The sequence below is a fragment of the Podarcis vaucheri genome (assembly GCF_965113315.1).
Source record: "Podarcis vaucheri genome assembly, chromosome: 12".
NCBI classification, from domain to species: Eukaryota; Metazoa; Chordata; class Lepidosauria; order Squamata; family Lacertidae; genus Podarcis; species Podarcis vaucheri.
This window is the reverse complement of record NC_138750.1, coordinates 44,017,718-44,030,423: the sequence shown is the minus strand read 5'-3', so window position 1 is coordinate 44,030,423 and position 12,706 is coordinate 44,017,718. Positions and strand designations below refer to the sequence as shown.

At 51.5% G+C, this 12,706-nt stretch overlaps 1 protein-coding gene across 2 annotated transcripts in view; it reads left to right on the top strand.

Annotated features, from left to right (window-relative positions):
* The first annotated feature begins 225 nt into the window (after window positions 1-225).
* Window positions 226-12,706, top strand: part of MKX (mohawk homeobox) — a 60,554-nt gene continuing 48,073 nt past the window's right edge. Inside the window, exons 1-3 of one of the 2 annotated variants that reach the window (XM_082193817.1) lie at window positions 226-566; window positions 5,685-5,985; window positions 11,273-11,432. In XM_082193817.1, coding sequence (XP_082049943.1) covers window positions 5,801-5,985; window positions 11,273-11,432 — 345 coding nt within the window. In that variant the 5' untranslated portion in view covers window positions 226-566; window positions 5,685-5,800. The remainder of the gene's footprint in view (window positions 567-5,684; window positions 5,986-11,272; window positions 11,433-12,706) is intronic. The other variant, XM_082193816.1, reaches the window with a different exon arrangement.

Genomic DNA, 12,706 nt, shown 5'->3' with positions numbered 1-12,706 from the left:
TGGGGCATTTAACTTACTTCTCACCGGATCTGCAACCTCTGAGATGTCTCCGGGCTACTTCCAGCCCTCTGGTTTTCCTAGAAGACAATGCTGACCTTAACTTGCTTCTTACGCCCCGGGTTCTTCTTAGGGCCTTCGGGGGCATCTTGCCCTCCACTAAGCAGGAGCAGACGAAGGCAGGCCGAGCCTGGGCCCGCTCCTCCCCCCCCCCCCCCGCTCGCCGTCCCCTTGACAGACACCGCCGCGGGCTTTCCAAGCCGGAGCTGCCCGGGAAGCTGGATACGGCAGGGGGAGGATGTTCGAGGGCTGAGCTGGCCAGAGGGGAAACATGAGAAGGCGCGGCTATTCACGTTCCGGGGCCCGTCAGCTCCTGCCTGGGCAATAAAGGGCGAGCGGCGGCCGCGGTCAGAGCTTGTGGTTCAGGAGCTCTCAGGGGCTGCTGCGCGCGCTGACAACGGGCGGCGGGAGCGGGGATGGGAGAAGGAGAGGCCGGGCAAGCGAGGAAGCGAGGAAAGCGGCAGCCCGCACCCACCTCACCACCAGCGACCCTCAGCCGCAGGCGCCAGGTACGGCCACGGGACCCTGCCTCGGGCATGGGGGGGGGGAAGGTGCGCGCGCGTCATTTGTCTGACTGAACCCGACCAAACCAAAGGACGCCGGAGCCCGGGGGGGGGGTTGACCTCTCCACCTTCCCACACTCGCTCGCGCAAGGCCAACCACCACCACCACCAGTGCCCCGGCTACAGAGTCGTGCCCTCCTGCCCCCGCTCCTTGGTCGCGCTCCCTTCTACTCCCCTGCGTTTTGGGTCCTTAGTGGTTTTGCCCCTTTGTAAAAAGCGCCGCCGCGAGAGGGCAGCGTGCAGTTGCCCCGCGCGGGGGGGGGGGGCGGGAGCGGGCAAAGCGCTGTCGGCGCTGAGGAGCCCAGAGGGGACGCGCGCCCGCCCGCGTAACTGCGGCTCGCGACGCCTATGCTGGGCACGCGCGAAGGTAACTAGGGTGTTTTAAACTGGGTTGAAATGGCATAATTCGGCGGGAAGGAGGAGGTGCGGCCACTGAAAGCGATTTGAAAAGAGAGAGGGACTCTCTCCGTGGTGTGTTTTAAGCGGCCCCGGAATGGTTTTGGTTTTCGTGTGGAGCCCGTTCGAGCGCGCTGGCGTTCCCAGACGCGCATCCTTCTCATTGGATGCCTGCGCGGTGTCTTGTGAAAAGCGACCCAGGTCATTCGAGGCGAGTCCGCTTTGCGCCGCCCTGGGTTTCCGGGGCCTCTGCGACCCAAGAGAGGCGCTCGCTTGTTTGTCCCCCTTCGTGGCGCGGGCGGCGCTGCGTGGTCGGTCGCCTGCTGTCCTGCGGCGCCGGAGGAGCGGATGTGACCGGCCTGCCGATGGCGCCCCAGCGGCTTCTGCGGAGCGACGACCTTTGCGGGAAGCAGGTCTCTCTGCAGGCATCCCGGGGTCGTGGCGCTCTGCTCCTTTCCGAGTCCCCGGGAATCTGGGGCATTGGAGTTCGAGTTGTGCGCGCGCGTGAGTTTGCAAAAGCCATAAATTAGGATACGCGTTGTAGGCACCGACGTGCTGTGTGTTAACGAGGAATTAGAGACGTCTGGCTGCTGCTGCTGCTGACGCTGGTTCAAGGACCTGCTCCGCTCCCCCTTCCCGCCGCTTTTGGTTCCTATGTTTTTGTAAGAGCTCATTGAGACGCAGTTTAGTGACTGCTTTCCATCCCTCTCCTTTCCTATTATCAGCGTGGTTGAAATAGATTTCTTCCAACATCATCTGTCCAAAGAGTGGGGATTCTCCCTTTTGACAACTGTGGTCCTTGCCTCGGATTCATACGTGGTCTCTGTCTACACGGCTTGTAACGTGGGAGCCCCCCCCCGCCCCCCTCCTGAGCTAAACCTAAGCGACGGTGGTGTTGGACGGGGAGGGGCAGGGCGAGGCTTTTTCCTCGCAAAACAAGGAGGGGAAAAGGGACCACCTTCCTACAAACGTTAGCAAGGAGCCATCCTAAAGGGACAATTTCTGCGGTTGGGTGGGATCCAAAAAGGCGGGCAGAAAATCCCGCGGAGCAGGATAAAGAGGCGCTTGTAGTGGGCACGCATTCCTGTACACAAAGTCACACGTCGCTCATAGACACGCGTGTCCAGGGGGAGAGTTGGTCCTCAACACGCGCGGACTTGGACTGGAGCCCTGGCGAATCCGGCGGCGCGCGCGTGTGTTCTTAGGATCTCGGCCCTGCTCGTTTTTCATGCGCACTAGTCAAACAAGAGTCTGAACGACATCCTTGCAAATATTGACAGTGGCCCGTCGAGTTAATTTCTCTGGTTACTCGGACGAGGAAAAGCGGCCGCGCGCTGACTGCTTGGCGGAGAAAGTGGTACTTTCTCTCTCGGGGGATGGGGGGGGAGGGGGGAGCAGCCCGAGGAAGAAAAGGGCCCCGATCTTGTTTTTAAAACCACACGGAAACCGGACCCCCCTCCCGGATAAGGAGCCGTTGCTCGTGCTGCAGCGGATGGCTCGGATCCCGCCGGGCTGCGAGGTGGGAAGAAAATCCTCGGCCTAGAGGGAAAGAGAGACGCCGGGGCCAGAGCTGGGCGGCGGGCGGCCGCATCCTGCGCAAGAATCAGACAGCCCTGCGGCGTGGATTGTGCCTGGACACAATGGTCGAGGTGTGTCAGGGTGCTATGGACGCCGGCTTGAGACGGGAAGGGAGAGGCGGACGGTCCCCTCTCCAAGTGTAAGCCAGTAGAGGAGATCTTGGAGCCACCCAAATACACCGCCGCGAGAAGGGATGCTTTGGCCCCGGGGGGACGGACTGAGGAGCGAAGCAAAGAGACGCCCCTTCGGGTGGCTGCCGGTCCGGTTCTCAGGAAGATGCCCGCCAACCATCATCTTCAACTCCTGGTCACTGCGCTCTCTCCCGTTTCGGTCTCCACAGCCACCGCAGGCGCTGTAACTCGCCAAGGGTTTGACACCCCCCCCCCCAAGGCGCACTGCAGACAGACGGATGCCAACAGCTACAATTGTGTGTACACTATATGGTTATTACACTGTTTTATCCCCCTCCTTTACGTCCCAAGAGCGGGTATCTGTTGGCCCCTTTTGACAGGTCCAGTATCTTCCTCGTCTGCACTTGAGAGGGTTGTGCGCACGCCTCCATTCCTATATTTCCTTTCACTTTTGTGCGCTATCCCCCCGTTCAGTTTGATGGCCTTCCATCAAACGGGTCCCTGAAATCTAGAGGATGCTCATTTAAAGCACAAGTTGAACTGGGAGCCCGCTCTTTAAGATGTGGAAGGTGTTTTTTAAGCGTTGGCTCTGTGCGCGCACACGCGTGAAGGGTCTCAATGCATTGCAGCCTGGGTCATATGACGGAGGTTTTCGGGTCGTCCGCTGGGCTAAAGCTCCGGCACCTCGCAGTTCCTCTAAACCAGGCATAGACAAACTCAGCCCTCCATATGTTTTGGGACTACAACTCCTATGATCCCTAGCTAACAGGACCAGTGGTCAGGGATAATGGGAATTGTAGTCCCAAAACATCTGGAGGGCCGAGTTTGCCTGTGCCTGCTCTATGCGCCTATGTGTTTTTCACGAGAACGCCTTTTCACACGTTAGGCTGAAATTCTCCCTTGAGCTTCCCCTGTCAAGACGCCTGGCCCGGAGGACCTTCAGAGAGAGACAACGTTGGAGACACGTCTCGCTGTCCCAGACACACAATGCCCCTTACCAACACGTGGCGCAAACAGCAGCAGCGAGGCGCATTTGACACCGCAGATAGAAAATGCCCTCTCGATCTTTACGCATCTGCGGTTTAACAACCCGCTTTCAGACCTCTCGGCTGCTGCTTGTGACACCTGCTCCTTAATAAGGGATTGGATGGGAAAGAAAAGGGATAAAGCAGAGCCTTTTTACACCTCAGTTTTGGAAAAGTCTGAGCGCCCTCACACCTTTCCAAATGTTAAGCGTTTCCATCCTTCACCTGGAACGCCTATTATAAGATACATTCATTTGATTCCTGGCTTTCCACCCCGCTTTTTGCCCCGTTTCAACAACCCCGTTTCAATGGGTCCAGCGGTTCTGTCTGACTTTCTTCGCCCGAGAATGGCCAGAGGGGAAACGGACCGTGGCCTCTCCTCGTTTCCACCCCCCCCCACCCTTGAGTTCGCGCAAGGAGAAAGATTGGAAGCCTATGGACGCCTCAAGATCCGCGGGGAGGAAATGTTCTGCCTATGTCGTTTTTGTCGACTTCGACGTGTACGCTTGAGGCTTTGTTACAGCGGATGCTGATTCCCCGGGGAAAACGGGACACTCCGCCTGCCCTCGCCTCCACCTGCCTCTCTTCCTCCTTAAAACCAGTCTAGAGGGTGACCGGGCTGCCAGCTTCCTCCTCTGTCGTCTCAGTGTTGCCCTTCAGTAGGGAAGAGAGAAGATGGAGTCAAAGTCACTGCCTGTCATTGGCTCCGCCTCTGGGCACCAGCCATCACTGGGCTTTAAACCTCAAGCGATGCTTTTTGAAAACAAGATCCCGCCCACCCCTTCTGCATTAAAGGCAAGTGAGTGTAGTTCAGTCGTAGAGCATCTGCTTCCCATGCAAAATATCCCAGGTTCAGTTTCACGCAGGACTGGAACCCTGGAAACTGTCTGTGTGGGACCACGCAGAACGAGAGGGGCCAAAAGGTCTGACTCGATATAAGGCAGCTTTCTAGGCTGAGAGAGGAGACAAGCACGCCAACGCCAAGATCCAGGAACGCTGGAGGGTTGCAGTAAGAGACGCTCACTCCACACCTGCTAGACCAGGGCCATCACTTAAGAACGAAGTTTAAATGGCACTTTGGACTGGAAATGGAGGATTGGCTTCCCACCCACCTCGCCTTGCGTGTGAACTTGGATACGACTTAAATTTTGTGGGCTAAAGCTCCATTCAAGAAGCGGCCAAGTTCCTTTATTTTTTTGAAGAAAGATGTCATGTGTGTGTGGGCAACCTTTGAGGGTGGGTCCTGACACCCCAAGCCACCCCCCTGTGGCTTCCCAGATGTTGCCGGACTCCAGCTCCCATCTGCCGCAGGCTGCACGGTCCATGGTCAGGCATGATGGGGACTGGAGTCCAGCAAACATCTGGAGGGCCGCAGGATCCCACCCCACCCCCACCCCTTGATCTGCGGGGACCGAAATGGCTTGGGCTGTCAACTCTTCCCTTTTCTTGCGAGCAATCCTATTCGGGAATATGGGAATTTCCCTTTAAAAAAGGGAAACGTTGACAGCTATGCTCGGGACCCATCGGGCTCTTAAAAGGCCTTCGTGTGAACGCATCCTCTAAGACCGAGTTCTAACAGCAGCTCTGTGGATGGTGGGTCAAAAAGCGGCGCGCTTGGAGTCCTGCTCAGGTGGGGGGGTCAGATAGGGATGCGCCTTACTTCCCTGAGTAGGGACGAAGGGCGCCCTTGCTCCTTCTGTTGCAGCATGGGACCCTGGGCATCTACCCCAAAGCCCCCCCCCCCCGTGCCTGCTGCCCCCAAACCGTGCGCCCTGGCTCTGGCGCACTGAGAAGGGAAGCGCGCTCGTTTCCGGGCCGCTCCCCCTTCCCTTGCCAAACCCTCGATCTCCTCGGCTTTGGCGTCTCCGGCGACTTCAGCTGCTTCCCCCACCCCCTCCAGTAACCCGATGCTTCTCCTCCTCCTCCTCTTGCAGCGCCCGTCGAGTCCTCGGCGCCCCTGAAGCGCAAGAGCGCGCGCCTCCTTCGCCCCGGCTGACCAGACTCTCCTCAGCCCCGGCCGCCGGGCTGCCCGCGCGCCCGCCCCGCCACCATGAACACGATCGTCTTCAATAAGCTCAGCAGCCAAGTGCTCTTCGAAGACGCCGCCAAGGAAAGGGAGAGGAGCAGCAGCCGGCCTTACGCCGGGGTCTTGGACGTGTCCGCCCACCCGGAGGTCCTCATGCCTGACAGCCCGTCCATGAAAGACAACCTCAGCCTTCGACATAGGAGAACAGGGTAGGAGCCCCCAGGCCGATGGTTTGGAAGGCGAGGGGTGGGAGAGACGCAGCTCTGATCATGTGGGAAGCTTTGCATTGTTGGATTAATCCTAATTATGTTCCGCTTTTCAGCCGGACCTGAAAACAGTTCAGTTTCTCAAGGCAGCTCACAAATAACAATAAGCATAGGCTCTTTTTTGTTTTTTAACAATAACCAAAAAAATGTTGCCTTGTAGGAATTCAATCAAGCCCTTATTTGCCTTTGTAAAACTTTGCCCCACAAACATTCCCTTTCTGAACAGCTAGGGCACTTTAAATAGCTTTAGAGAACCCACCCTTTTATGAGGACTTGTAAACAAATCCCCATGATTTGCATTTGCCTCCATTGATGTTTGTAAGATCCTAGTCCAAAGGTTTATGTAAAATCCCGCTGTGGTGTTCAGTGAAGCTGTCTTGCAGAAAGAAAGAAAATGTTTATGGTATTGCAGATAGTGGTGTAAAAATATTGGAGTGATTACAGACAAGTGTATCAAATTTAGGGCTTCATTTAGAAACCGGTTGCTCCCTGCATATGGTGTGAGTGTGAAAGAGAGGATTAGAGAGGGTGCTGTCTGAAAGTTAAGTAATTTAAGGGTAGATTTAAATCCAAAACATGAAATCTGGAAGTAAGTAAACTCTAGTGATAAATTTAGAATTTATAGCAAAATACTAAGAGACAGGCCATGTGGTAAGCAGCAAACCACCAATGGACAGTGTAACAGACAGTAACTGAACCAACTAACGAAAGAGTTCATTGGATTGAGGACATACCAACAGTGACTGACAAGATTATTGCTGTCTATAGTTCTTGCCGGGGGGTTTTAAATATAGAAAATGTATTTTGCAATAGGATCCAACTCCTAGGAGCCGAGGTCCCTTTGCTCCCCCAATAAAATATTGGGGGGCACTCCACCCCCCAATTGATGGACATTCAAATGGTGTGTATGTGCCATGTCTTGTGATTGATGATGCAAGGTGGGGCTCAGCTGGGACCCCACCCCCAATTATTTATTCAAGTTGGCAACCCTGTATTTTGCAAAAGCATTGTTTACAGTGTATTACAAAAGTTTATTAAAAGTTGCCTTCTTCCAAAGAATGGAACACAGGAGTAAGATTGTTTTGTATTAATTGCTACAACACCTATTGCACCCTTCTTCAATGTGGTGACCTCGTGTTTTGGATTACAGTTCCCTTCAGTCCCAGCCAGCAAAAACTGACACGTTGGGATACACAACGTGCTTTTACCCAAGAATTCATCTGCTACACACTAAGGCTGGAATCCCAACTCCATTTACCTGGGAGTAAGCCACACTGAATTCAGCAGATACAGTTAGGATAGCATTGAAAATCACATGCCCCAAATAACCCAGTTTTACTCTGCTTGCTCAGGGACAGGCAGAAGGGAGAGAGGCGCCCCCATTTCATCTTTCAGCAGCATAATTCTAGACACTCTTGTTTTTGCATGCAAGTTCCACTGAACAAAAGGTGAGAAGCCTGAGGATAAACATGTGTAAGCTCAGGCTGCGCATCTGTAGTCAAGCGATAACTCGATAAATTTAATACGGTGCTTAAGAGATGTCCAGAATGCTAAAGACTGAAACAATATATTTTATAGCTGAGTTACCAATTTTAAAAGATTGCATCAGCTCATACTTCTAATAGCATTTCAGGTTGGCAAGAGGGTGATTGTGTTTCATCAAGATTTTATTTCCAGCTGATTCAGGCAGAATTAGATTTCAAATAAAGTGTTAGAAGGCAAAAAGCCCAAGAGGCTAAAAAAAAAAAAAAAGGTGAGAACTGGGAATTTTGGGGAGGGGGGGACAGATATGGAACAAGCCGCAGATGTAGCCTGAGAGCAGCACCTTCTGGAAGTGATTTGGTATTACAATCTCAAGCCGCAAGTCATTAGGGTAGCAGAATGGGAGAAGGACAGATCTGACCCGTGGAAGCTATCCTGCACAGGTCCTAGTGAAATGAATCAGAGCCATGCTGTTGAGCAGCTTGAAGATATTAAAACAGGGCTTGTGTGCAGCAGAACATCCAGGTGGATTATTCCTCAGCCTAAAGTGAGTGAGTGAGTGTGTGTGTGTGTGTGTGTGTGTGTGTGTGTGTGTGTGGTTTTTCTACTTTGGCCATCAAAATATCCTTGGCTGGTTCTCTGTCAGGAACAAACTTCCCTTTGTCTCTAATCAGGTTGTGATTAGATATGAACTTGTGCATGCGGTTGTTTAGGGCACTATGGCTGAAATCCTATGCAAACTCACGTGGGTATAAGTCCCACTGAACAATGCTCAAGACTGGGCTTGGCATTTGTTGAAATGTGCCAGAAAAACCAGCAGATGTCTAAAAAGGTTGTTAATACCTGTCATTGGATGGACTTCTGTTGGTGTAGGAATGTGCATTCATTCCATCAAGCAAAACCTTCTCCTTCACCCAGTGAAAAGTTCCAGGTACAGCTCATTATCTGGTAACAGATATCACGTCTTCCATTATGAGTGTTTTATTATCTGGAGCAGAGCTAAAATATTAATGGCCTATCATCACTGGATTGTGAGTGAAGGCCAAATTAATTCCACTTAAGATTGGCTTGATCTTGATGTGCAAATTCCTGACATGTGAGGAAGGGTGGTGCTCTCGTGGCAACTAGACCATAAACAGATGTGTGCTTGGGAGCATTGGAGAGGAGCATGGGAAACGGACTGCTGCAACATGTTGAGTAATCCGATGTTCAGACGGCTTTAATACCAAAACAAGCTGGACTTGGATCTTCCTTTCCTGTTTTTAAAAAGTCTTGTTCTAACAGTCTGTGCTGATATTAATTGTAGATAACTGGGGGGACGTGAAAGGGACAGTGGCAGAGCTTCTGTCTGGAATTTAGCTTTTCTTTTGGTAATTCATAAGCAGTCAGCAATTTTTGCAATAAGCAATCTTCTACAGGAGGAAGGCTATGGTCAGGCTGGCCCTATTTTGGCTCCTTGAAGTTTTGCAGGACCCCTGCACTAGTTACAGTTACCCCTTCTACTCCTCTGATGAGGAGTGAACAAGCCCGCATCTTGGGAATGATCAAAACCGATTCTGCAGCCCTCACTGCAGGTTTGCTTGCCCAGTCTGATGCCTTCCTGGTGGTGTGGACTGCAACTCCCATCGTGGGACCCCATCACGGTCCCAACCCTGCTGGCGAGGACTGATGGGAGTCATAGTTCAAAACATCTGGAAGACACTAGGTTGGGGAACACTGCTTTATATATCGCTCTGGAATGCATGCCTTGCTGCACACAGAACCCACCCAAGAACTTGAGCCCCAAGTGGGATGGCTTGAGGAGAATGCAAAGGACTGAATGCATCCCTGTGCTTCCACCTCTGGATTGGCACTTAACCATAACCAGTAAGCTGACTTTGCTCCCATTGCTCTACCAGAGTAGTTTGTGTGCAGCAGCCCAGTGCTAGGTTCTTCCCATGCCTCTGTTGGTACATGCTTTCTTGTGCACCACTGATGGAGAGCCTTGGTGAGTGGGAGCAGCTGCCGAGACCACATAACACCAGTCTTGAAAGACTTACATTGGCTCCCAGTACGTTTCCGAGCACGATTCAAAGTCGTTCAGCCCGGACACTGAGATCCAGAGCTGAGGGCTTTCTGGCGATTCCCTCACTGCAAGAAGTAAGGTTACAGGGAACCAGGCAGAGGGCCTTCTCAGTAGTGGCGCGTGCCCTGTGGAACGCCCTCCCATCAGATGTCAAGGATATAAACAACTATCTGACGTATGGAAGACCTCTGAAGGCAGCCCTGTTTAGGGAAGTTTTTAATGATTGATGTTTTAATGTATTTTTAATATTCCGTTGGGAGCTGCGCAGAGTGGCTGGGGAAACCCAGCCAGATGGGCAGGGTATAAATAATAATAAATAATAAGTTGTTGTTGTTCTTGTTGTCGTTATATAAGGCAGAGTTGAAGGAATGGCCTGTGTGTGAGAGAGAGTGTTCATCAGCTGTGCTGTACTCGCTTGCTCTGACTCCTGACTTACCTTCAGCTCTCTCCCCTCCCAAGGCTCACTAGGGGAATCCCCCTCAAAGTCTGCAGGCTCGCCCAACATAAAAGAAGAGGCGAAAGAGTTATTTATGTCAAATACCAAGTGTTTTCTGTTAGCAAATGCTGTTTTGTCTACCTCTTTAAGAATTATTATTTTAAATGGCTCTTCCAAGGTCAGGCAGCGTTTCAGCAGCTTCCTTACTCGGGGAAGGCTTGTTGTTTTCATAAGATGCTAAGAGACCATAGGCAGGCTCCAGAGCTGCAGTAGCAGAACAGTTCAAGTTACTGAAGCCTTCAGCTTGGCAGGTCCTCTGCCTCTGGCCCCTGAGCGACGGCCTTGAATCTCGCTTGCTTATTGCAAACAAATGCAATGCGTACGTAAATATTCCTTAATGTCATTATGGTGTTCCATGCAGGCTAGGAAAAAGAAATAGAGATGTGGCAAGTCCTTCTCCACTTATTTGTGACTAGTGAGCACCTTTGGTGGAAAAACCTGAAAAATGCATACTTATGTATAATTTGCACATCCAGATTCTCACCTATTCCTTTAATGCATGAAGCAATTTAAAAGTGGGGTGGGTTTCTTTAGACCCTTGTAGAAAGAATTCTTGTCTGCTTGTGGGCTTCTCAGAGATGTTTGGAAACATCTGGACCAGATGGAATTTGGGTCTGATCAGCCAGGTTCTTTCTGTTGCTTCCAAGGGTTGCTGGAAATAGTGTATAGTGGTAAGGATATCTGGGAGCTGCAAGTACTAACAGACACTAACTAAAAGGCACTGAAATCCTGGGAGCAAGTCCTATTGAATACAGTGGGATTCACTTCTGAATCAACAGGGAGATTCATTTAGCTAAAGTCAGATGTGCTCCACTGAGAGCTATGGAACTGAAGTCGTCCATAACTAAGGGCCCATCTGCCCTATACATTTAAAGCAGTATCATGCCGCTTCAAATAGGCCTTCAGGTGCCCTCTACCAGAGTTAAGTAAGCACAGGACTTGTACAGCATTTATCTCTTTTTCTCCAGCATCTTTTTCCATTTGGCATGGAGGATACCCCCGCCCCAAGACATTCCCCTTCACAAATCCCCAGCTTCCCCACCCTACATCTGATTTGGAGTTTGACTGCCTAGTGATTTTGTGCTATGGTGCTGAGAGTAAGGAATATAGGAGACAACAAAGCATGCTGACAGGCCCACCTGGCTATAATCCTCTCAAACCTACCTCTTTCTCCTTGCACTGTACAGCACCCGACAGAACAGTGGGAAAGTGAGGCACAAGCGCCAAGCATTGCAGGACATGGCGCGGCCACTAAAACAGTGGTTGTACAAGCACCGAGACAACCCATACCCCACTAAGACCGAGAAGATCTTGCTGGCTCTTGGCTCCCAGATGACTTTGGTGCAGGTAAGAATGAGCTATGCCCTGTTACCTGTGTGACCCACACCATCTCTGAAGATGGGCTGGCCTGGTTGCCCCACTTGTACTGAGCATCTTCGGGCTAAACTAGGTGTGATTGCAGCAGACCTGCATGTTTTTAAACCAAGGTGTGACATAATCGCATTGGAGGCATCTCCCTATATCCCACTGCCCAAACTACGTCCTCCTCAGCCAGGCTCAGATTTTGGAAGGGAGCTCAGGTGGGAGAAACAGATATTGGGTGGAGGATCAGGAAAGGTGAGTCACAGCAGCTTTCGGCTCCCTTTGCAGGATTTCGGTTTGCCGGAACAAAGGGATTTCTTGGGAAAGGAGCAGGCTCCTTCCTCCAGTGGTTTGCCTCTTCGTCCAGGCCATTTTCTCCAAACCGAGCTCCCTTCTCGTTTCAGATAAGAGAGACTGCAAGAAGGCCAGTTATATGAAGGGAAAGGCTTGTTACTGAGAGACAGCCCTGCCTTTAAGCAGAGTGAGATGACCAACTTAGATGGCAGCAAGGCCTTGGGAGGAGAAATTGGTTTGTGTGTATCACGTGGCCTTTCTGGCCTAGGCTAACCTGCTGCCTTCAGGTGCAAAGGAGGCTGCTCCCTCATCGCCAACACTGAAGGAAGATTCAAGAGAGAGGCTGTAGCTCAGTGGTGGATCACCTGCTTTTCATGCAGAAGGTCCCAGGCTCAGTCCCCAACATCTCCAGGTCGGGCTGGGAGAGACCCCTGCCTGAAATCCTGGAGAGCTGCTGCCAGTCAGTGTTGACATTACTAGACTAGATGGGACAATGTTTTTACTGTGTGTAAGACAGCTTCTTATATCACCCATGCAAACCCATGCAACTACTCCAGTCTGCAGACCTGGCATTGTTACAGGTTCCACGTAAAAACTGCTCCGCATTTGTGACAAATCAATGTTTCGGTCCTACAGTACCCATACTTTGAGACTCCCTGCTTATTGATATCAGGCCGGCAGCTTCCTCCACTCTTTTCAATGCCTGCTAAAAATATTTTTGTTTTGGCAAGCCTATCCAGACATGTAAAAGGTTGGCATATGTTTTAATCTGGGTTTTAGCCTATTGTTTGACTGTTTTTTTAAATGTTTCAAATAGTTATTTTAATCCAAATTTTATGGGTTTCTTCTTTGTGTAAACCACTTTGAGGTTTTATTACAATCAGGCTTCTGTACATGAAATGGGGAGCACCATCTTATCCTTTGCTTCAGGCAGCAAAATTTCTTGGGTCAGTCCTGACAGTGCC